The sequence below is a fragment of the Pezoporus occidentalis genome, unplaced genomic scaffold (assembly GCF_034315485.1).
Source record: "Pezoporus occidentalis ecotype Australia unplaced genomic scaffold, CSIRO_AGI_Poc_V1 ctg53, whole genome shotgun sequence".
Classification (NCBI taxonomy): domain Eukaryota; kingdom Metazoa; phylum Chordata; class Aves; order Psittaciformes; family Psittacidae; genus Pezoporus; species Pezoporus occidentalis.
Window position 1 is genome coordinate 6,366,488 of NW_026915866.1, and position 24,189 is coordinate 6,390,676.

Here is a 24,189-nt window from a genome sequence, read left to right on the forward strand (position 1 = left end):
ATTATTCTTTGCTTGTCATATCACACTGCCCTTTTACAGGCATGAAAGCTCCTGGGGCTTCTTCCAGAGAACGCCCCAGCAGCTGCTGACTGCTGGTGTCACTTGTGAAGGCACTGCGGAGACTGGCTCATCTGCAACTTCCTTTTTGCATTGCCCATCTGAATTGTCCCTGGCTTATCCATTTCTATAGAGCAAGCAAGACCCTCTCATACTGTTTGATCCTACTCTATTTAACCACACTTTAGGAGTGACTCTGGTAAACCTGTGAAGAGGTATACATGGAAAGATTTGGGAAAAAGTGAAAAAGCTACAAAACCTACTCAATCTCACACCCACCCACTCAAAATGATTCCCAGTGAAAGCACTATAGTGAGGGCTGCACCAGCAAACAGTTCTTCTTTGTTCCCTGCATTATCAGGACTGAGTAGTCCACGGCTGAAAGGCAGGGGGAATGCTGAACAGTAATTTTCTTGTTAAAAATGCCTTCCACACAACTGCCTTCTGCATAAGCCTCTCAGTTCTGGGTGTAGAAGTCACGTTGGTTCAGCAATTGAGATTCACCTGGAGGTTTTCTCCACTGATCCACAGCCCACCTAAGCTTTTCCATCCAGCTTAACACTCCCCCCTGCTGCCCCCGCAAAATGCTCCTCCTTGGGTCCACATTCTTAAATATAAATCCAAACACCCATTTTAAACCACCCCAGCTCCTCTTGGTAAGTCCAGCTTGCCCTCGACGAGGCCGCGGAGGGCTGCGGAACGCAGCCTCCGTGGGGCCTGGGCAGGAACTTTGAAAAGGCGTCCGGCTGCCTGCCCAGCGAGGCACCCGTTGCCCCACCACCTAACCCGGTCCTAGTCCCGCTCCTTCCCCGCAGCAACCCCAACAGCACGCTGCGGCAGCCCACCTTCTACAGAACGCTTAGGGGTGGCCAACACTGCAGAAAAATCCCTCTAATCGGTACAACCTCAGCCACTTCTCCCCAGACCTGGGCAGGTGCGAGGCGGCGGGAGAAAGGGAATACAGGCTCAGACACCCACAGCTAGAGATGTGTATGAGCTTTATCCCTCCAATCGCAGTCATTATTTAACGGCCTCACCGGCGCCCCTCACTCGCTAACTAACCGCCATGCCACCCCCATGGCCTCGCTGGCAGCCCCACCCCAGCCCCTCTAACAAAGGAGGCCCGTGGCTGCGGAGAGGGGTGGGAGTCATCGTTCTCCACAGGGACCCGCCCTCTCAGCTCCCTCCTTCCCAGCTGAGGGGGTGCTGCCCGCCCCGCACAGCCTCCTTCCTCCGTGGCTGCCCGCCCTATCCCCGGCGGCAGCAGCGGCAGCAGCACAAGGGTGCTGGCGGGCGGGCGGTGTCTCCCAGGCGGCCTTGCCCGGATGTGCTACCCTGACTCATAGTCGCGCCGCACGCAGGCTCCGCGCCGCTGCTGTGCTCGCCCGCCCCGCTTCGCGCACACGCCTCCCGCACCTCCCTCCGCGCCAGCGGAGAGGCGGTGGCTGCAGCAGCGGCAGGAGGGGAAGGAGGAGGAGGCCGCGGCGGCACCATGGGTAAGTCGCCCCAGCTCTGCACTGTGTAGCCCCTGCCGCCGCCCCTTTGGCCCCAGAGGCCGCCGCGCGCTCGTCTCCTTTGGCGGGTGACTGGTGCAACTTCCTCGTCGGCTGCATTCCTTTCCTCAGCCCGGGCAGAGGACTGGGGTGCCAGCGGGGCTCCGCCGCGCTCCCCACCGGCGATGCCGTGGCCACTGCCCGGCCCCTGCGGCGCAAAGTTTCCGCGGCTCCTGCGCTGCTGCTGCCTGCTCTGCCCCAGCCCGGCTCCCGGCTGGTCAGTCCCGCGGTGCGCCCCGCACGGCACTCGCGGTCCTGAGTGCGAATTCAAGTGGGGTACCGGAAAGATAAATTCCCCGAATGCGAAGGGGGCTTCCGAGCAAGGAGTTATATAAGGTACCCCCAGGACGCTTTCCTAGTGACTGTTTGCATAATGGAGACAGTTGGGGCAATACGTGTAGAAGATTATTTTATAATCTCCGTTAACTGTTCGCGGAAGACACAAGGATCCTCTTATTTCTCCAGCTTTTAGACTGAGCATTACTCATGCTTACAAATGCAGCCATATTATCTCTGCCTTTTTTTCTCTTCAGGTTGTAAATTAAGTAGTTTCACACTGGTCGCCACTTGTATGGGGCTTCCAACAGATGCCGTGTGAATCTAGGAAGTATAGCATTTGATTTTTTTCTACAGAGCACTCGGTGAATTTCTCTTGCCTTCTCCACCTTGTCCTCTTGCACAAACTATAGCTCTCCCGCTGTTAAAACAGTCACTGTAACACAGATTATCCGGTTGTAACGTAGATCCCAGGGATGGGTAGGGAGTGTCCACACTGAGCTGCCAAAGACCCATCCAGCTTGGCAGATTTAATGGGAGCAAGGTTGCAGATCCTGAGAGCAGGGAGCTATGGTTCGCAACCAGGGTAAGGAGGTGGCAGTTCCTGAATTCGGCTCAGGGGTTTGACATCAGCACTTCCTGTGGTCTTAGGTAGATCAGTAGTTTCTTTGCAGATCGCGCGTATCTTTCACTTTTAACTAGAAGTTTCCATGGAAAGAAACAGTTGCAGTGCCTCAGTTTTGCTGGTTGTGAAATGGCAATAAATACTTACTTAACTCTTTTAAAGCAATGGAGAACTTTTGGAGAATGGTTCAAATTAGAAGCTGCCAGGGTCAGGCATGAGGAATAACTGTCAGGTTTCATCAGAATTAGGTAAAACTATAATGGTGTAGTGAAGGTCTCTCTTTTCATGTGGGTTGACAAGACACCAGGATTTAGTTTGTATGTTTCGTCTCTATTCACAAAATAGGACTATTAATCTTGTAATTCTGGTCAAAGTCTAGGTTTAGCTAACTCTGTTTTAGCTTCCAGAAATAAAAAGGACACCAGCTAAAATCTGTTCAGAAAAGCTGGCGTAGAGTGAGCGCAGCACTCCTTTTTAAATGAGACTACTCTTCAGTTGCAGGCAAGTTTGTAAACAGCTTGAAAATCTGCTACATCTTGCTACATAAGTCAGAGTAGTTACAATTATTTTCAGGAAGACTGAAATAATTTTCCTGCAGAATCCGTCAGTACCCATCCACACTTACACAGAAAGAATGGCTGTGAAAATACAGAGGAACCTCCATACACACACACATCCACACACACACACACACACTTCATATATCAGGGCCAGATTCCACTGTCTTTAAAATCAAGGCAAACTCCAAGTAGCCTCTGCAGCAGATCTTGTGAGTGGCAAAGGCTGAAAGCATTTTCGTCTCAGCTAGCGACTAATAACAACTTTCCATGTTGGAGATCTATGTTTAAGCTCATGAACTAGCTTCCCTCATTCAGCTTATAGTATTCTTTTTGGTAATGCATTGCATAAAAGCTGAAAATCCTTAGAATTGAATCAAGGATGAATGTGTTCTTCATATAGCTTTTGTATCTTTCCATAAAGATACAAGCATTTATTTGTGGCAGAGTGCAGTAATGTCTAACGGTTAACCATATGGTCTGTTCTGATTTATGAAGTTTGGTATGGTATTAGCTGGTTTCTATACCAGTGATATAAAACAGAAGCCCAAGCAGGTATAATGTAGCTACAGTCATAAGGTTTTTGATGTTAAAAACACTTGTTTTGTGTGCATGGATCTGCATTATCTTTACTGTGTAGAAATATCTTTGCTGCCACTGTTTCCAAGTGTGTATTCCTCTGAAGACCTTATGGCGGTTGTTTCCTCCTAGGGATAGTGATTTTCTCTCGTTAATATTAGTTATTTCCAAAGTTATAATTTTTGTTGCTTGCATTTATAGTTTTTAAAGTTGTGCCTGTGTACAGTTTAAACAATACTCAACTTTTGGCTTTGAGAGGCAAGTTGTCTGAAGTATTCCTGGCAGTAGAGTGCTTTGAATACTTTACATGTGCACCACCAGTACTTTACTTCTGGTTTTATAAAGAACTGTTTGCAAGAGCTAATGTAATGCTGCAGTTTCACAATGAGTAGCCCCTTCCCCAGTCAATTCTTGTTTTTAACCTTGAAAAACACAACTGGTATACTCATGCAAATACACTATATCCAAGAAAATCTATTTTAGAGCAGCGGCCCGTGGAAGTTACTGTAAGCAGGCTGCAGTTATTCTACTTACATAAATTAATAAAATGAAAATCAGGAACTTAGTTACATGTTGACCACTCAACTGTAATCCATTGGCCTGGAAAGATGGAGAAACACCACGTATGAGGGTTTCTATACAGAATACAAAACCAGATCACATTTATTTATTTTATTTTATTTTTGTTGGCACACATCACTTTGTTTCAGGTGCTGACATTGTGGTCTGCAATAGTGAAAGCTCATAAAAATATTCTTCCATTTTGACAGTACTGGTTTTGTTAGCAGGAAATAGATGGCAGCCTCTGCTCTGATGAAGCTTAATACATATTTAGGTGCTTAGTTGGGCAACAAACTGTGAAAGCAACTTAATAGACTCTTTGTACAATACGTAGCAGTGATAGCACGATGGCAAGATACATAAGGTAAACAGGCTGTAATGTAGGTGGATTTATTTAAGTAGCGTCCACTTAGCTACACTGTTGTCAGAATGAAGATTTATATTGTCTCTCTCCTCCCACTATACTCTATTTTCTCTTCCAGTTTTCCTGAAAAATTACCACATGCAACTATGTATCAAGTCTTGGGGTCAGCCTGGTGGTTGTGGAACACCAAATTCAAACCTAACCACAGATCAGGGTGTAACAAGACACTGCCTGTCTTCAGGACATTGGTTCCGGAAATAAAGGAGTCAGGAGGATGTGAATCTTCAGGCGTGGCTGTGTGCAATATTGCTTTTGGGAAGATAGGGATAAACCTGCTTTTTATTAAAAAAATGTAATCAGTAGCCTCAGACACAAGGAGAAATGAACGCTAATGAAAAATTTTCTTCCATCTTTAAAGCTCTTTTACTAGTTTTTATTACAAGCGATGCAAGTCAGACTAATAAACTGCTTGGCAAAGAGATAAATCAGTTGCACAAAAAGATAATTTTTAATTATTTGGTTTTGGTTTTGGTTTTTGTTTTTTTTTTTTAATTAAAACAGTGATACTTCTAACAACACCAGTAAATTCTAGCCAGCCAGAATACACCAATTTAAGCCAGTATAAAATGTTGTATTAGCCTTTCCTAAAAACACAACTGATTTTGGCAAAAGTCTTGTCTTTGAGCACAAACACATAGGAAACTGCTTTTAGACTGCATCTCTCTTGCTTCAGTAATGTTCCTTCAGGTAATGTTCCTATAATGAATATCTGCTCCCATGTTCAGGCCAATATTTGTGTTCTTTTGTTATGTGAGACTGAAATCAACTGATTTTGTCTTTAGCTTTAGGTTAAAGGCTTCATTCACAGTGTTTCATGAAAACAGAATATTCAGAGGTGGTTTCGGAAGTCTGTGAGGAATATCTGGCTTTCTACAGCATCAAACTAGAAGTGGAAAGAGAAAGGGCAAAAGAACAGCTGAAACCTGAAGGAAACAAAGCTTAATAATGGAAATGAGAAAGGTACCGAGACAAGAATAGAAGGCAACGAAAATCCCCTGAGGGAAATGTATCAAGGGAGAGAAATACTAGAAGCAGAGGAAAAACAGGGACAATAGATGGATGAATGGAACAACAGAGGACAGAAACAGGAGACAGAAATGAGGAAGGAGCTCTATTCTGCAGCCCACTGGGGTATAAACGTAAATAAAATGAGGTAATTTTTACCTTCTGTTTTTGTAACATCATTTGGCTGCTGACAGTCCTTGAGAAGACTCATTATAATTTTCCTCAGGTAAAGCTGATTTATTTATGAAAGTTCTGAGAATTTAATTATTTATAAATACATAACCACCTACCACCCCCGAGATTAACATAAACTAACATTTGTTCAACGAATGGGAAAATGTCATCACCATTTGACAGGAGAGAAGGCTATGGAGATTCATCTACGGCAGCTGTCAAAGAGGTTGGTTGTCCCTTTTTAACTCCCTCTTAGGTTGTAGTTCATGTTTTAGGATCATAAAGGAACATTAGACAGTGACCCAGTTACTTACATAAGAGAAAACCCACTTTCCACTGTTGACTAGTCCACCTGGGTCTGCTCACATGCTGTGTGTTCAAGAAAAACGAGCATCCCTGCTGTCTTGATACTGTTGGAGGCATTACATTTCATATTCTTACTTGTTTCCAGGTTAAAATAGATTAGGAACTGCACCTAAACTTCTGTATATTGGGAGTCTTAAAATGTGGATATCTGTTCTCCAGCTAATGGAGGAATTTTTTTTAATGACAGTTTGAATTTTAATTAGACAAGGGGTTTTTCCTAGTAAGGGATTTTATAAGTATCAGATTTCACTGCAAGGACAATCTCCCAGGTCCTCTTTTTGTTAAATACGGTCTAGAAAATTATTTCTGTTTACAAATTTGAATATAATCAAAACTAAACAAAATCTGTTTTGGTAGGGTAAGATGATAGAAGCTGCAGATTTCGGAATGTTGAAGTTCCTTTTAGTACAAAAAAAAATTGTGGTATATTAGAATTTATCTGCACTCCAGATATGCCTAATAGAATTTGTAAATTCTCTGAAACAAATGGCTGTGTTTCAAAGAGTCTTAAAGCTGTGCACACAGCCTGGTGAGATTTGTTCAGGTTGAGAGTTGTGTGATTCTCGTTTAGGAAGCTTTGAAGTTATACAGAAACCCTGGTGACCTTAATACCGTTCTTCAGCTGTAGCCCAAGTAGTTTACAAAGTGAGCAGATATGCAGAAGAATTTGTCCAATTTATAAATCAGATAACTGCTGTTCATTTTACTCCAGATAGAGGACAGAATTTAGTGCAGAATGCTTTGGAACCTGCAAATAAAGACAGCATACCTTACCTGTACAAGTGTGTGCTGGCAAGGCATGTGTCTTAGAAGTTTCTCAGATTTGAAACACTTTCAAATACATCTTCTTCACAAATTCTGATAAGAAATTTCTGGGAATAAGTGTGTGTCTCAAGTGCCTGGAATTCAACATATGGATAAATAGAGACAATGTAGATGCCTCAACAAAATTGTGTTAAAATTTGCAGTTTTAAATAATGAAGTGCTTTCATTTCATCCTTTCCATTTCTATGTTAGACACAAACTTCTTATAAAAATCACATTTACACATTTAAAAATCAGAGAAAATATATAAAAAAGAACCCCACACTTTTGCAAAGGAGATATTTTAAGTGGTTTGTTTCAATACTGAATCCCATTTTCTTCATATTTCACAGCTCTTACAAGCTTACTGCTTCCTAGTCATGTATTATAGGAACATCTGAGGCATAAGTAAATTCTGAGCTTTTATTAAAACACTGAGCTGTTCATTTACATTAGTGATAGCTCAGGGAAATTCATGAAAGGTAATCCATGTTATTTAAATTCATCCATTGGTTCTGATACTTGCCAGCCTGATGGACACAATAATTTTGAAGAAATAGGCAAAATTTGTGTATGATTTTAAATTTTTGTTGACCCTTCTTATCAGTTGACTCAGATTTGACAAATCATTTCTGTATCTAGTTAAATCCAGTTAAGCAGGTGCTTAATTTCACCTGGTGAATAGCAGCCTTTCTTTCAGGCTTGTTCCCTGTACTCTGCAAATGTACTTCACTTGGGAGTAAGACTGGACAGAGAGATGGAGATTGAGTGAGAAGACTGAGATTCATGGAGGAGAGCAGCTAAGCAGTATAGGATGGATGACATGATGAGGATTGAACAAAACCTTGGAGAAATTTGTCAGGGCTGCTAATGAGCCTGTGGGGAGCAGGCCTATGTTCAGGAGATCTGAAGAGATGACAGCTCAGCATCTCTTGGCAGTCTTGGCAGTCTCAAATTGTATATTCATGGTCAGTGCCTATGTGTTTTTTATGGCCTTCTTGATATACTAATATGGGAGCATCAAGGCACAAAAGCTGCAGTTGAAAACCCTATCCTTACAGCATTCTTCACCTTTCAGTAAGTGCCTATCTCTAGAATACAGCAGTCCAAAAACACCCTAACCCCAGATATAACAGAATACTTGTGCTTCTCCCATCCTATCTTCTGTACAGTAGAGGTCTATAGTAGCTTGGAAGTCTCTTGTAAGAGGGCTCTGTCATACCCAGAACTTCACTGTTCTAACCCTTTTGCCCTTAATTTATACCCAGGCTGGAATCTAAAATTGTGTTGTACCATATTAGGTTAATTCTGTGGCAACATTTTGTGGATGGAAGCTGAAAAATTCTGCTAGCCTAGCTATTTAATGTGAATATCAAAAAAGCATAAAGTGTGACCACCTGCAAGCCTTCATGGTCTCTAGAGTGGTGTGTTTGCCTGGGGAGGTCTGCATGTTGCTGAGGTTGGCCTGTTCTCTGGCAGCTAGGAACTCCTTTTGGGAGCATATTTAGAAACACCTCTTGTCTTTGATGTTGGATGTGACAGTCCAGTGACTTAGATTAATGGGACTATTTTAATATTTCTAGCCTGAAATGCAACCTTACAAGCACATGCTACTATTTAAAGGGGCAGTAGCACATCTTTTCCCTTCTCTAGCCTTCCTAAGTTTGTTCCTATATGCCTTCTTTATGGGAGAAATCCCATCATGCTCTCAGTCAACAGCACCCAGTACCCTGCAGGCAAAACTTGAGTTCAGTACTGCCAAATAGCTGCTTGTGCTACATGAAAGCTTTGGAACGATTCCTTAAATCAAAATGCTGTTTTATTTTGACAGTAGGAACAAAGCATAGGAAAAGAAAAGGGTTTTAAAACCAAAGCAGGATTCTGCACATCTCTCTTATCTAAATCTTCCGCCTCTACAGAATGTTTAACTTGCCTCTCCTGGGCCTCAGGAGGAACCGACTGAAGTTAGTCTTCTGAGTCCAGTGTGCTTGGTAATAGCATCTTCATATCTCTTGGCTGCTTCCTTCAGCAATCTTCCAGTGTGCACAGCAATCTTCCAGTGAAAGTCACTGGATTGCTGGTATGTTAGGACCCATTTGTACAAATATTTAAGACACCCCCTCTGAACTTCAGTGAGCAATTTAAGAGACAATTCAGTGAGTGAACGTGACCATCAAGAGAAGTGGCAGCAGCAATGAACAGTTGTGAGGTATTTCCACACTTTTTCTCTTTTTTTTTCACTCTTCCTTAAGTAACTAGTAGCCATTATTTTCCCCCTTCTTCTCCTGTGTTTATGTATTGAAATGATTTTAGAATCAGGATGTTGTTCTATAAAGGGGAAAAAAAAAAGCCAATCACAACAGAACACTGGTTTGTGAATACACTCATTGTAAAAATGTCTGGTATGATTAAATGAATTTAGAAGTCCATTAATATGCTTTATAGGAATACATTTGCTCTCATCTTGCAAAAATTGTTGGACAGTCCACTTTCTTACCTGATTCTCCACAAAGCTCAGGCAAAATATACAGACATGCTGGCTTCTGCCCTATGGAATTAGGGGGAAAGTGGGGAAATGTTGGCAGGTGGTTGAAAGAGATGGAACGTATACGTAAGGGACTGCTGACAGGAACCAAGCAGGTTCAGTGTTTGGTTATTTTGGGGTTGGTTTTTTTTTGTTTTTGTTTTTTTTTTTGTCTTTTTTAGTTTTTTGCAAATTCCGTCACCCATTCACAGCAAGATAGTGCTTCAGTCCAGTCAAAGATACTAATCAATACCTTTATGTGCAGCAGTGCCCAAAATACAGTGTGCGCTTTCCAGGCAAAAAGCAGTCTTCTGTATCTAATATTACAATGTAATTACTGTCTTTAAAGTTTTTTCTATTTTACAAAAGAATCCTTTCTTACTCTTCACATTCTTTTCCACAGCCATCTAAATCCTTCAGGCTTCTCTATTTCATTGCCCATTTTTCTGTAATGTCTTCCTTGTCACTATCTCCTCCAATTATCTGTTCTTTTCTGGTGTTCATCCATCTCACCCTCTGTCTTCTCCTCTGGTCTGTATTAATTATGTGACAGCTTCTTCCATTACCTACACTTTCTACTATCCTTTTTAGGAAAAGAATTAAAAAAGCCTGGTGCTCTACTTTCTAATTTCAAGAGGCTAAGTGATTTTTTTCTTCTCTTCTTATGTATCAGTTGTTTACAATCGGTTCAAAATCATGCTTCAGTTTTGCCTAGTGTATGTATACAATAAGTGAGAATACATGAAAGAATGTATCTGGTAGGAAAGAAATGTACAGAATTGAGCCCTGTTCATGTAAATGCTATTTATACAGCATTCTTGTACCCACACAAAGCCCACACTGAGTACCACTGAAGTCATCAGGATCCTGCTTTTCTAACTCAGCTGTAGTAGAGTTTAAACAGTTTTGGTGAAACTGTGTAAAATGGCATGCATCACTCCATCCTTTCAAGAAGTAGTAAGACTGGCTCTCCAGTTTATACAGCTAGGGGAAAAATGGCAGACACTGGACCGATTTTTTGACCATAGAACAGAATAGAATCATAAAACATTTTGGGTTGGAAGGGACCTTCAAAGTCATCTAGTCCAAAACCCCTGCAATGAGCAGGTGCATCTTCAACTAGATCAGGTTGCCCAGAACTGCATCCAGCCTGGCCTTGGATGTCTCCAGGAGTGGCGGATCCATCACCTCTCTGGCCAGCCTGTGCCAGTATTTCACCATCCTCGTAAAAACCTTTCTTTCCCATGTCTAGCCTGAATCTCCCCTCTCTTGGTTTAAAACCATTACCCCTCCAATCACAACAGGCCCTGCTAAAAAGTCTCTCCCCATCTTTCTTATGGGTCCCTTTTAAGAACTGAAAGGCTTCAATAAGATCTCCCTGGAGTCTTGTCTTCTCCAGGCTGAACAACCCCAAGTCTCTCAGCCTTTCCTCATAAGAGAGGTGTTCCATTCCTCTAATCATTTTTGTGACCCTCCTCTGGACCCTCTCCAACAGGTCCATATCTTTCTTATACTGAGGACTCCAGAGCTGGACACAGTACTCCAGGTGGGGTCTCACCAGAGCAGAGGGGTGTAATCACCTCCCTTGTCCTGCTGGCCACGCTCCTTTGGATGCAGCCCAAGATATGACTGGCCTTCTGGGCTACAAGTGCACATTGCCTGCTCATGTCCAGTCTTTCATTCACCAGTACCCCCAAGTCCTTCTCCTCAATGGTACTCTCAATCCCTTCACCCTCCAGCCAGTATTGATACCAGGGGTGGCCCAGCCTAGGTGCAGGACCTTGCACGTGACCTTGCTGAATCTTGTGAGGTTTGCATGGGCATACTTATTGAGCTTGCCCAAGTTCCTCTGGATGGCATCCCATCCCTCAGGTGTCTCAGCTGCACCACTCATCTGCAGACGTGCTCCATCCCACTATGTCGCTGGTCATTGATTAAGATATTCAACAGTACTGGCGTATTTTATTCATAGGTATGATGCTTTAGTTACATAGCATCTGAGAGTACTTGCCCTATGATAAAGAAAATGATTTGGTGAACTTGATTTTTCTTAAAAATTTGTGGAATGATACAGTTCATGTATTTTTTTTAATATCAAAGAAGGAACCAATTTAACATGAACATCATCATATTAGAACACCCTCTTGTAAAAGGAATAATAAGCACAGTGTTACAAGCTATTAATATACATACAGTGACCTTTGTTCTCTCTTGTAGCAACATAGTGAAAAAGAAAAATGTTTTCAGAAATCCGTTTCAGAAACTCACTTTGTACCCATTAGATGATGGCTTTCAGTGCTTTCTGATATTCTCCAAAAGCGTTAAGAATCCCTCTTTGCAAAACTGCTACATGTTGTGCTTCTAATGACACATACATTAGAGTGTGGACACTTAATGCTCCAAAGGCAAGATTGCTGGAGAGAAACAGAAAGCAATTTAATACACTTCTTCAGAATGCATCTTCATCCCAGAAATGATCTGAAGTGCTTGTTTATCTTTATGAAGGCCATAACTTCTCCCTTTATGAGGAGGGTGAAGGCATCAGAGTTCTTTTTTTGGCTGCTGAGAACAAGGCAGAATTTAAGACTTCTCATACAGTCTCTGGAAGAGACTGGAAGAGTTCTCTCATGAATGTAAAATTTAAGTGTATGCACCTGGTTTGAAATAGGTGGCCGGAGAGAGAAATGTCTTACATAATACAGCACTTCATGTTAGCAAGGGGGGGGACTGTTTTACTTTTGTTTTGGGGTTTTTTTGTTAAGTTGATATTAAATAGGCTTTCTGATAAAAAGCAGCAGCTGTGGACTACTGGATTGTTTTCAGCCTACCTAACTCTTCCAGTTCTGAACAGTTTTTGCACTTTGGTGATTACAACAGCAAGGTGTCACTTGGAAGCCAGCACACTTAGCAGCTATTGAAATTAAACTGCTTTCTTTTTTCTAAAGTCTAAAGACCTTTCTAAAGAAATGGTCATCAACCAAAGAGTGTTCTTGGCTGTACATAATGAACTTGCTGCATTTTTTTTAAAGCTGGTTAATAGGCATATTTTACGAAATTACTTAATCTTTGGCAGGTTTTTTGGAACATAGGCTTTTCTGTTTGACCCTTTTCATGTCTCAAAAAGTAAATAGATAAGCCTATTAATTTTTTATTCCCCATTACCATAAATTTATTTCTTGCATTTAGGAATATGCTGAGGAGTCTGCCTGCAGATTAAGATTAGACTCTGTTTGGGCAGAGTTGTAGCTCTGAGATCAAAGATTAGATATCAAACTTGAAAATTCAGGAATTCTTGCAAGCTCGTGGCTTTTTTTCCTTCTTCGTTTTCCCCAGAGTCATGTACTATTTGCAAAAGCAGCCACTGTAACAAAACAGGCCTCTTCTGATTTTTGTCACATTTTGGAAATTCAGATATTTTGTGCTTATCGGTTTTTAACACTTAATTGTTGGCCTCTCAGAGAACAATCAGAATAGATTTTTGATGGCCACTATGGTTATTGTATTTATGTAGCAGTAAAAGATTCTGTATTTACTTAGCTTTTAATCATGTAGCCTGTGTTGGACTTCAGTGTTAATTTTTAACACCTTCAGGGGGTCAGTGCAAGTTTAGAAGCCAAATTCTGCTTGTTTACATGAGCATACTATTCTGCTCTGTATCTGTGGATGTCCTGAGAATTCAGCATATCATTTAATCTTTCCATTCTAGAGTTTTCTGCTGCTCCATCTACTGCAATCTAAAGGTAACATAAAACCGTCAGACAAGAAAGTCTGGTTGATTTGACATGAAAGGTCTGCATGCTCAGCACAGCTTATAAAGAGTTATTAATATAATGAAAGTAAACCTTTTTATTCAGTACTGAGACATGACTTCTTTAAATTGAATACAGCAAACTCTAGTGAATGACAGGTTTAAGCATATGTTATAGTTTTAAATGCCGCTGTATTGCAGTCCTGTAAGTGACCTGGTTGCAGAGCATTTAGAAAAGGTAATCTGTTGAAACCAGCTTTGCTGCTGAAGCCCCTGTGAAGTCAGATTATGGCCTCAGTCCCCATTGCCCTGTATTATGCATAAAGTGACTGCAAATTTGATTTAAGATGGTAATTGGGCCCAAATTGTAGCTTTTATATTCTGCCTGTGCATAAATGACCATAGGATAATGGGTTATAAAGTGATGGGTAATAAAGTGATGCCCAGGGTGCCTTCATATTTGAGATGACTTGTAGAAGTCTTGTTTTTAAATACTCATCATGGTTTAGTAGAATTAATGGTTATAAGATTGGTGTACAGTTTTGAGGCTGCAGTGACTCACAGCTGTAGAAGACAGAAAAAAGCTGCAGATGTTTGGTACACTGAAGAATTTGTCATACAAGGGAATTAGGTGTTCTATTCTCAAAAGACTAATTGGATCAGTTTATCATATTGTCAGACACAGATAAGGAGATCAGACTTGTGCATTAGAGAGAAAAGGTAGATGTGCTAGCCATGGGTGACAAACTTACTTGTTACTGAAAAGGTGAGAGCACTGACCTCTGTCATTTAAAAAAGTCCTCTTCAGAGGGGGTCTGTAAACATTAATTCATCTAAATAGCCTTTTAAGTGAGAGAGCGAAGATAATACTATGTTTAACTACATGAAAAGTGAATCATGAAAATAAAACCAAATTTAGCCCCTCCAATCTGTTTCTTTAAAAAAGCAAAAAGAAAGCCAAGACAGTAGATTGTAAGAAGGTGTCTTCATCCCTACTGTTTTCATGCAGGATTTAAAGTTAATATATTGGAGAAGGCTGCTATTGACCCAGATAGGGTTATAGGAAATAAATGAAAACTAGATTTTTGCCTTGAACTCTGAAATGTGAAAGTAAACAAGTAGCCTAATGAATGAAACACACACTGTGCAAAAGAGATATTGGTTCAATATATGTGAAAACATTTGTCCTAAAGTCTAGTTTTTTAGTGTAACATTTCATCATTAAAAGAGATACCAAGGTAGAAAATGTGTCCTAATGGCAACCAGCATTTTCAAAGGCCCATGTTTAGACCACAGCTCCTTACCTCAAAATGTGAAGTTCCTGGGTATTTTTATAATTTCATTTTATACATGTCATCTTGTAACAATTGATAGCCTGGGAAGTTCCTAATCACTTGTTTTAATAGGACCATGAAGATTTAATATACTCTTGTAGTTTTACTAGTAAACAGTTCACAAAATCACATTTATGGTACTTGTGCTCTATTTGTGTCATGTACACTGTAATCTCACAAATGTTGAGATTTTTGAACTGAATTCATGTTTTTAGTACTTTTCAGATAGAAATAATAATCTTTTCTTGGTATTAAAATATTGCTACAGAAAATGAGCCTCATTCAAGCTCTTTTTGTTTACCTTTACAACTGAAGACCACAGTCAAAAGGAGTCTGTCTTCTCTGGTCTTCAAAGTTTTGCTGGGATCTTCTTGGAATAATATGAAGGACTTACCAAATCGAGATAATTTTGCATCATACTCAACAATTGCCTTTACCCGATAGTAAGACTTAGCCTCCATCATATTTTACAATCACTCTGTCTTATATGTAGGAATTCAAGCAGTAACAAAAATAAATACAGCATTGAGTAAATGAAAGACAAGAATCTCACAATAAAACTTAACAGTATTTAGCAAGAAAAAAAGAAATAATTTTATTCATGCAAAGGAATGCTCTCTTACCAGTGTTTGAGGATTTTTCTTGAGCCCTAAATGTTTTGTAGAACAGAAGGATATTTACATGTTTGGAAAGAAAAGGAAAAGATTTGTTACGTGAGAGTTAGACAATAGGAATAGTCAGATCAGGGTTTTTCCAATCTGTGTTCCACTTATTTTTAGTAAGGCCAAGCAGTTGCATTTCTGTCACACAGCAGGACTAAGACGTACCTGTAAGAAGCATGTCCTGCCTGGAAGCACTGTAATAAGCCCTGTGGTGGAAACAGTGAAGGCGTCTTGAGCTGAATTTTGAACAGACTCATGGAATAATAGAAAAAATACAGAGCTGTCATTTAGAAAGATTTTGAAGCAGGACTGTTGCCAACACTAGAACTAGGTTAACTATGACTCTAGGTACTACTTGAAGCTTCTGTAGTCTTTGTAATGTCCCTTCAGGTAGCTGCAGGCTCCCCTTAGCCTCCTCTTTGACAGACTAAAGAAGCCCCCAGCCTCCCCTTTCATGTCATGTGTTGTCATATAGGTAACACTGTCCCAGACTTTATCCAGTTTTTCAGTATCCTTGTGATTTGGGACACCCAGAACCAGACAAAGAATTTTAAGACACACAAATCCTTGCCAGGCATCAAGTAGAGCCTTGATCTGCTGGCTGTGTTCCCAATATAACCAATATACTGTTTGCTTTATTTACCTTGAGAGCATGCTGCTGCCTCATGTTTTACTTGGCATCCACTGTAACCCCTGGGTCTTTTCAATAGTTTATTCCCAGCCTGCGTGGATGCTTGGGGTTATTTTCCTTAGCTGCAGAACTTGAGGTTTATTCTTGATGAACTTCAGGAGCCTTTTGTTGATCGCATTCACAGGTTTCTTCTGAAAGGTGCCTCTGGATTCCTATTTGGTGTGCCAGACATTCCCCCAAATTCAGTGTTGTCTGCAAAAGATTACAAATGCATATCTGCCTTCAGGCTATAGTGGTTTCAAACACAAACTGCATACTCAAAATGTGCTATTTAACCAGTCCATACAGGGCTGTGTACACTCACATTTTACTTTGTGATACTAAGTAAAGCAGTGATAAACACTTAGTATGTGTGACTGCAGGAAAACTGAAAAAGTCAGTATACTTGAAAAAATCTCTAGGAGTATTTGTTAGACTAGCATTTGCAGTTTCAAGCAAACATGAGTTACTGGCAATCATTTAATGACAGTAACTGCAATAGAAGTTAATAGAGGATGGCAAACCTTAATTTGTAGACCTCCAACAGACTTAATTCTGCAGAATCACACTTACGATGAAACATGAATTCTCAGGTCTAGCATAAACAGGATCTCAGCTTTATCTGTGCAGCATTACTTAGCTGATGAAGAATGCGTTGAGACTGACGTGCAGGACCAATTAATGGGAAACCATTGCGTCCAGATCTCCCAATCATTCTCATGAGAGCCATACTGAACCCCTTCCTAGCTAAGCAGGGGACAGTGCATATGTTGAGCTTTCTCTGATATGGAATAAAATGAGCCAGGATGTGTATTTAGAAGCTCTCCTGAGTCCCCCAGTTTAGTCATAGCCACAGTCTGTCTGCCATGGCCCATATCTGACTTAACTATAGAGGTAAAAGCCCGTATATAAGTTAGGTTCATTTATCCCAACAGTTTGCTTTTATTTGTGCATTTTATTTTGTTTTTTTTTTTTCTTCAGCAATAAATTTTTATCAACCTGGAGCAAAAGGAAGCTTTTCCAAGATAGATGAGTTTACACTAGTAGAGTTTTTTGTAGCATCTGCCATTATTTTTATCCCTTTACAGCAGCTATTGTGTAGACCTGAAATAGGACAATCAAAACTTCTCCTCAGCTAGAATAATTCCTTTTGACAGAGGCATTTAGTACTTCTCTAATGGGACATAACTGCACTGTCTTTCAAGGGCTTATCACAGTGGATCCTACTCACAGGATCATGGGGAGAACCAACTTCAGTATAAAATCTGGGCAATGAAGAGACATGCATATTCTGGGATCTGTTAGATTCTTCAGTGCTAACAGAGTTTTTATTTCTCTCCCTCTGGGCCTTCCTGTAATCTTTTTCTTAGAGGAGTCCAGCTCTGATTACATGTGGGAAGTGCTGACATAGAATAGAGGAGGGCTTAGTCTGAGAAGGCCTAATGTCTAGATGAGATACAGGAGCTATGCATGTCCTGTCATCTGCTGGATTTATAGGGGATTTAAAATCGCCAGCAATTGCCAAACTGCTACTCATTGTGCCTAGCTGCCTATTTCAATGGGACATGAGGAAGGAGAAAGACGTCTTTTTGTCTTGTGCTTATAGCCGAACATTAGCAATTTTCCTGATAAACATTGCTTTAAGGATCAGTTGCTGACTGTATTAATTAATATTACCTCAGTAAAATTCCACAAGGCTTTTGTGTGTCAATAAAATGGGGAGGAAGGCTATTAAACCTGATAGTGCTTTTAAAGGAAGTTTTTATTCCTATATGCAGCTTCTGGAGGTAAATGGAGTATGGCCAGCAACAAAACTGCACTGATCAGTGCTTGCTGATACAGAAGGATGCTGGTCTTTTCCTCATCTCATTAAAACCTCAGTATATCAACAGTAGTTAAAACTGGCAGCAGCTCTTTCCCCCTGTAATGTGTGACAAATTCTGAACTCTTCTTTTCTCCACTTCCCCTTCCTTCCACTTTTAAGGGACCAATTATAATTGAGAAAATAAAGTGTCAGAAGTAAAACAGAATTGGAAAACTTAATAGGAGAGATTCTTTCCTCAGTTGTGGCCCCTTTGTGGCTGGCATCTGTGGGAGTTATAAATTCCTTGAGAGGAATTTCCTTGGAGCAAACACTATAAACATGCAATATAAAGAAGACTGCTGTTCCTTAATGTCAGTGGAAAGATGCCTACTGGAGGATGGGCTAGGGCACGTTGTTGGAGTTTTTCAGACTATTGACAGACTGTTGGAAAGATTCTTAGTGTGCTAAAGGCTGCAGCATCCTCCTTACATGCAGGAGCTGGCCAGGAAATCACCTCTCAGAAAATCATGCTAGGTTTTGACTTCTCTGCCTTCTGAAATATCACTGCATCTTTCAGCCCTAATGGCAAAAGGACTGGCAGTCAATCAGTAGCTCAATCCTTCCATGAATCTATGTTGTCAGTAGTTCACTGACATTATAGACCAGAGTAACAGCACAACTGCAGTTAACAGTGATACAGTTCTCTGAGACAATGATTGAAAGTGGCATAAAATAAATAACATGAATATCCAGAAATACTTCCTGACTTACTGCAGTGGAAGTTTCTCTGTAGATGCGTGGTTGTGACAGACTACATTACACATATGCTCTGGGTTTTAGGTGCTTCTTCCCAGTGTGGCATTCACAAACCTTAGCCAGGAGTTTTGGCTGTCTAAATAGTGCCTGGAGAGTTCAGAGTAGGATCAGCTGCTGAGCTGAGCAGGAAACCACCTATAATTAATATGCATGCAGTTTTCTGTTCAGCACAGTTTCTGGCTTAAGCCCAGGGCCTGGAATTATTTCTTAAGGGTGGATGCCTGCACCTTTTCTATAAAAGTTTGAAACTTAATTCATTCTTTTCAAATGCAAATGGAGGAAGAGGCACATCTGGGTTACTACCTTCATCCTCCTTGGGATAGTCATACACTTATGCAGGAAAGTGAATAATCCAGGCTTTTTCTCTGTCTGAAATTGAAGCTGTGCCCTCAAACAGACCAGAAAACCAGGCCCAATACTAGCATGCATTCATAGCATGTTAGTCAAGGCATATTTTTTAAAAGGTGGAGGTGTTTAGTTCCAGCACTTTTTCCTGTGACTGCTCATTTGTTTTATGCGATGACTGCTTAATATAAAATATATCTCAACAGAAGAGGTAGGAGATGTTTCAGTCATCACATGGAAAACATAATCTGATGTATGTTTCTGGGAAATGGTGTTTAAATCCTTTCAGGTAGAGGATAGCATTTGGTTAATTTTTGTATTTAGGCTAACATGAAAAAAAGGCATTTTCACATTTTTACCATTTGCTTTCTGCTGGATGCTAGTGCCTGTCTCCGAGAATTCCTGTATTGTCTGTGTGTATGGGGCACATTTGATAAAGGGCCAAGAAGTATTTCAGAAATCCTGATAAGGCTGATACATGAATTTGGTTATTAAGCTACCTGAGAGGACTAGGAGAGTTTCAGATTTGGGCTTAAGCTGAATGCATGTGGAACTTTAAATTAAATTTCTCCAAAATTTGGTGGCAAGTAAATGGGACCCTGAGAGGCAGGCTGTACAAACCTGAGTTGTTTTGTTTTTCTTCTCTCCCTGTGATTCAAGGATCAGTCAAGATCTGCTTGATTATCAGAGGTATAAGTGTCTTAAAGTACAGTGGACATTCTTGATTTCAGGGCCATAACATTTGCACCTGTATCCATTTGTGAAAGAACCTTGCATCCCTTGTGAAACACATCCCAAGGACTTTTTTGTCTTCCCCTCTGCTATTAGCTCTGCCCTTCATCCTTGAGACCTGCAGATTGTATGCAGAGCCTGACCCCTTTCAGTTTCTGTCAATATGACTCTTTACTTAGTCTGAGAGATGGTTATTAAGCAGTGAAAGCAAAACACTCCTCCACTTTGCAACACACTCAGATCCTGCTTGCGGGGGAAACAAATTACTTGCAATTTAATGTGGCAAGTGGCATTTTGCAGAAATATTTTGCCTTTTAAAATATATTTCTTTTGGGAGAAAAATACTCTAGGTTGCCTTTTTTATTGAGTTTCCTACAAATATGTGTGTCTTGGGAGCATTTTATTTGTTTTTGTGATGTTGTCCAAACACATCTGGTTGCAGAATGAGGGATTAATAGTTTAATTTGAAGTCATGCGGTACACGACATACAAAGCCTTTTCTTTTGAAGATTCCCCCACCCTGATTTGCACTGATTTTCAGTGGATACATGTTACATCTTCTCACTCATTCAAATGTTCATTGTAGTTGTCTCAAGTAATACTTGGGGCCTATAACATTTGCATTGTGATTTACCCAGCTGTGCATACATACCGTAATGTGCTGCCTCAGTACGTCAGTATCATGTTTACTGCATTGTCACTGTTGTATAATTTTTACTTAATAAAGCTTTTAAATGGTGTGCAGAGGTAAATGATCACTTGTAACTGCAGCAGTCATGCAGAATACTAGTGGAAATCTTTCTTTAAAATAGGGTTATATTCAGCATTTTCTGCACCATTTTGATTTTGCCATCTATTATGCAGTTTTATGTTAGTTTTAAATAAAAACTCAGTTGAATCCTTTAGAGAGCGTCTGAGCTGATCCTATCACTGCAGAGTTTTTACTGATGCTCTACATCTTGTGCATTGCTAAATGAGAGCAAATAACTGCATTAATAGGTAAATATTAATAGAGGGATTAATGCCTACTAATCTTAGTAACACCAGGTTTAAGGCAGTACATGATATCTGTAAAAACAAGCTCTAGAGTACATTTTGGCCCTAAAAGCTTACAGACAAATGATACTGGCAAACCAGTCTTCAAGTTACAGTATGTAGGCACCACAATCTGTCTCCAAAGTGCATATTGTTGATTTGGGGCCATTTTAGTAATTTGTGCTAAACTGCTATATTGAAGGATTAGTGGCATCAGACAGTCTCACCAGCCAAGCAGTGCTTTCCAGGATTGACTCAATTTTCTTCATATCCATTAGAGAATATTAAAAGCCTTTTTCTCCAAGGCATGAGGAGACTGTCAAGCTTCTATCAGTCCTTCTATGATTAAAGGAGATTTTTGAATTACAGGTTTTAACACTTACGTTTTCATGAGGAAAGGCACATTGTTATGTGATAGTCTTTCCATCCCTTCCTTGGGACAAAAATATTTTGCCCAGAGTAACTTTAGTAGGAGAATACAGGCAAACAAGTGCTTACCACCATATGAATTTTTAATTTTAAAACATTTGTAAATAAAGGAGTTTAGAGTCACGCATTAGATATGCAGTCGATCTCTTTCAAACAAACTTGCACTGAAAACCAAACAATAGCACAAATGGTAGGTCACTTCCATTATGAACTTGTTTGCACACACTCATCAAATTCAAACAGTGTATTTGCAGGGCTGAAGGCTTTCATGCATAGTTTGTAATTATCATGTAGCTTGTAATTAGAAGCCATGATTTTTTTTCCTTGTAATTTTGAAGGAAATTAAAAGCAAATTTTAAAAGTTCTCTAGAGAGCAACATAAAACACCATTAAAACTTCAAATCTAAGGAATATGTGCCCTTCAGGACATCATTGGGAAGACCCCCAGCCTGACAAGATGCAGAGGCTAAAACTCTCGGTCTTCTGCAGAAAATTGGTAAAAAAACCTGCCTGTTTACATAAAAAGATAACTGTGGGGACAACTATAGTAGATCAGCTGGTTTTAGATATGTGTTTTGTGTTGTCAAGAAGGAAAATGGAACTTGCACGAGTGTTGCATTACAGAATGTATTACACTTTTTTAATTAGTTTCAGCTAAGTTGTTTTATTTATGACCTTTTTTTAATTTGTTTTTTAGCTTTATTTTACCAGTCATAGATTTATAATTTTATATTGAGATCTCTGTATGAAATGTGCCCATAGAAGTTGTGGATACCCCATCCCTGGCAGCGTTCAAGGCCAGGTTGAATGGGCTTTGAGCAACCTGATCTAGGGGAAGGTGTCCCAGCCTGTGGTAGGGGGCTTGGAACTAGAAGATCATTAGGGTCCCTTCCAACCGAAACCATTTCATGTTTTTATGTAAAGGAACAGAATATAAAGTGACCTTTATAATTATAGCAGGATAAATATTTACTCTCCTTGCAGAGGTTTCATTGAAGTGTGCTGTGTGAGCCCTCAGTCTTTCGATGTCTAGTACTAGTTAGGATTTGTGTCAGGTGTCAGAGAGGTTTCTCACAGAGCTAACGTGCTAAAGGAACTATATTAACACAGGATACCATGGTAGCAACTGCCTTGGAGAAACTCAAGTCAGCAGCTGGACCAGGAGAAAATGGGTTGCTAGAATCCTCTGATCAGCCTTGAGTTTAAAACTAGCTGCTTCAAGATCCAGCAAAATAAACAATTTCTTATCTTGGAAAAGGACTGGGAAATTCAAGCCTCTGTATTTTAACAGTTTTTAAAGGGCATACCATTCAGAAAGATGCTCAAGGTCCAGGCTTCCTTCTAGAATGGCATGAACTTGCAGGCAGGTACAACAATTTATATCCCATAATCACATGCAAAAAGACAGTAGCAAAACAAAGAAAAGTTATTAACTGACAAAAATGGAAGATTTTGGACCAGGAGCAGGTTACATAAATTGTTTTCAATTAAAACTTTACTTAAGGTGTGAAGATACCTTTAAACATGTAGCACTAAGTAATGTGTAGAAAGATTATGTTCTGTTATTAGGTCTTTTATAGCCTTTCCTTAAAGCTTCACAGCTTTTCCTAGATTAGTCTCTATTTTCCACAACTGAGACCTATTTTATTTTTTGTAGTAGATTGCATTTTGGGTCCTAATAATATATGTTACGGCTTTGAAGATTGGAGTAAATAGTTTTAATTAAGTCCACAGCCAAGAGTTGAAAAGAGAATGTCAAAGCAAAGATCTTTCTATTAAAATCTTTTCCAAAACTCCATTTTGTTGAATTGCCCACAAATTAATTAAAACAACAATTAAAAAAAAAAAGTCTGTATTTTTGCAGTTTTATTCCCTTTAGTATCTCATTACATGTCAGGGCCTCCAACTGTTTATGCGCATATGGGAAGAGTACTTAAAAAATAAGCCAGTGACAATGAAAAAGTTGCTCACATAAGTGGTGACAAATCAGGCACTTACCTGTCTTCTGAGTGCTTATCCTACAGAGAATTAAGGTGTAAATGAATCCCGTTAATTTACAGGTTTTACACTTGATTCAGTTAAAAGGTCTGGAGAGATAGGAGTGAGGAGGGAGTGTTACTAAACCACTTTTTATAACTGAAATGGCATTTTTGCCTCACTGTATTTCTCACATCCCAGACCATTGATCTTCTAGCTGAGAGTCTGGCGGAGCATTCAGTATAGTTTTACCTCTCTTTTGATTCAACAGAAGTGGATCACCTAGATTACCTCTGCCAGTCTTGAATCCTCCCTGATAATTTGGTTATTGCTGTGATTATTTTAGGAGTTGTTTTCCATTGGAGGCTATAGACCAAACCAAGATTATGATGTATACAGCGTTACAAGATAGATTCATAGCATCACAAAAAATGGGCACTTTGGGGACATCAGAGGTTACCTAATACAGCCCTCTCTACCAAGCTAGGCTAACTTTGAAGCTAGATCGGGTCGCTCAGATTTATTTTTTTTTTTAACTGGAGGTAGATTTTCTTTTTTTCAAACCAATTTTGGTTTTCCTAGGCAAATTTGAATATAAATTACAGTGTAAAATTAATTTCTTTTCTATTACGTATTTTTTTAAGCACAGTGTCTAGAGAATAAATCTATGGCTGATTTTGGCAGTAAAAAAATATATACTGCATGTATACTGAGTGTAGTACCCATCTGTTCCTGAAATCTCTCTCACTGCTCAGAGCAGTTCTTGAGATTTGTTTCCCCTGTGAAGATTTTTGTCACTGAACATTTCTCTAACTTGCTGTCTACTAAGGCTGTAACTCCCCGTACCTACTCCTATTCTGTTTGCTCTGATCAGGTTGAACAGATTCTTGCTATATTTGCAGGTTTAGAACTACTAGGTTTTCACTTTCACTTTGTATTTGCCTAATAAGGAACTTGAAGCAGCAGCAGATTGAACAATCCTAAATGTTAGAAAAAATATATAAACCCAAGCAACAACCCAAAGCAAAACCTCAGCAGTTTACTTTCAAGGTTAGCTTCAAGTTTACATGCAAGTAAACTTGTTAGAACCTAGCCATCTGTACACTATTAGGTACATATTTGACAACAACAA

General features: G+C 40.0%; 1 protein-coding gene across 4 annotated transcripts in view; it reads left to right on the forward strand.

Annotated features, from left to right (window-relative positions):
- The first annotated feature begins 1,273 nt into the window (after positions 1 to 1,273).
- The window catches only part of RAP1GDS1 (Rap1 GTPase-GDP dissociation stimulator 1), a 97,729-nt gene continuing 74,813 nt past the window's right edge, over positions 1,274 to 24,189 (forward strand). Inside the window, exons 1-2 of one of the 4 annotated variants that reach the window (XM_062637640.1) lie at positions 1,275 to 1,553; positions 5,415 to 5,785. Coding sequence is in view for 3 of the 4 variants with exons in the window: in XM_062637637.1 (XP_062493621.1) it covers positions 1,550 to 1,553 (4 nt within the window). In the remaining variant the exon portion in view is untranslated. Of the gene's footprint in view, positions 1,554 to 5,414; positions 5,786 to 24,189 lie in introns of all 4 variants that reach the window. The other 3 variants (XM_062637637.1, XM_062637638.1, XM_062637641.1) reach the window with 3 other exon arrangements.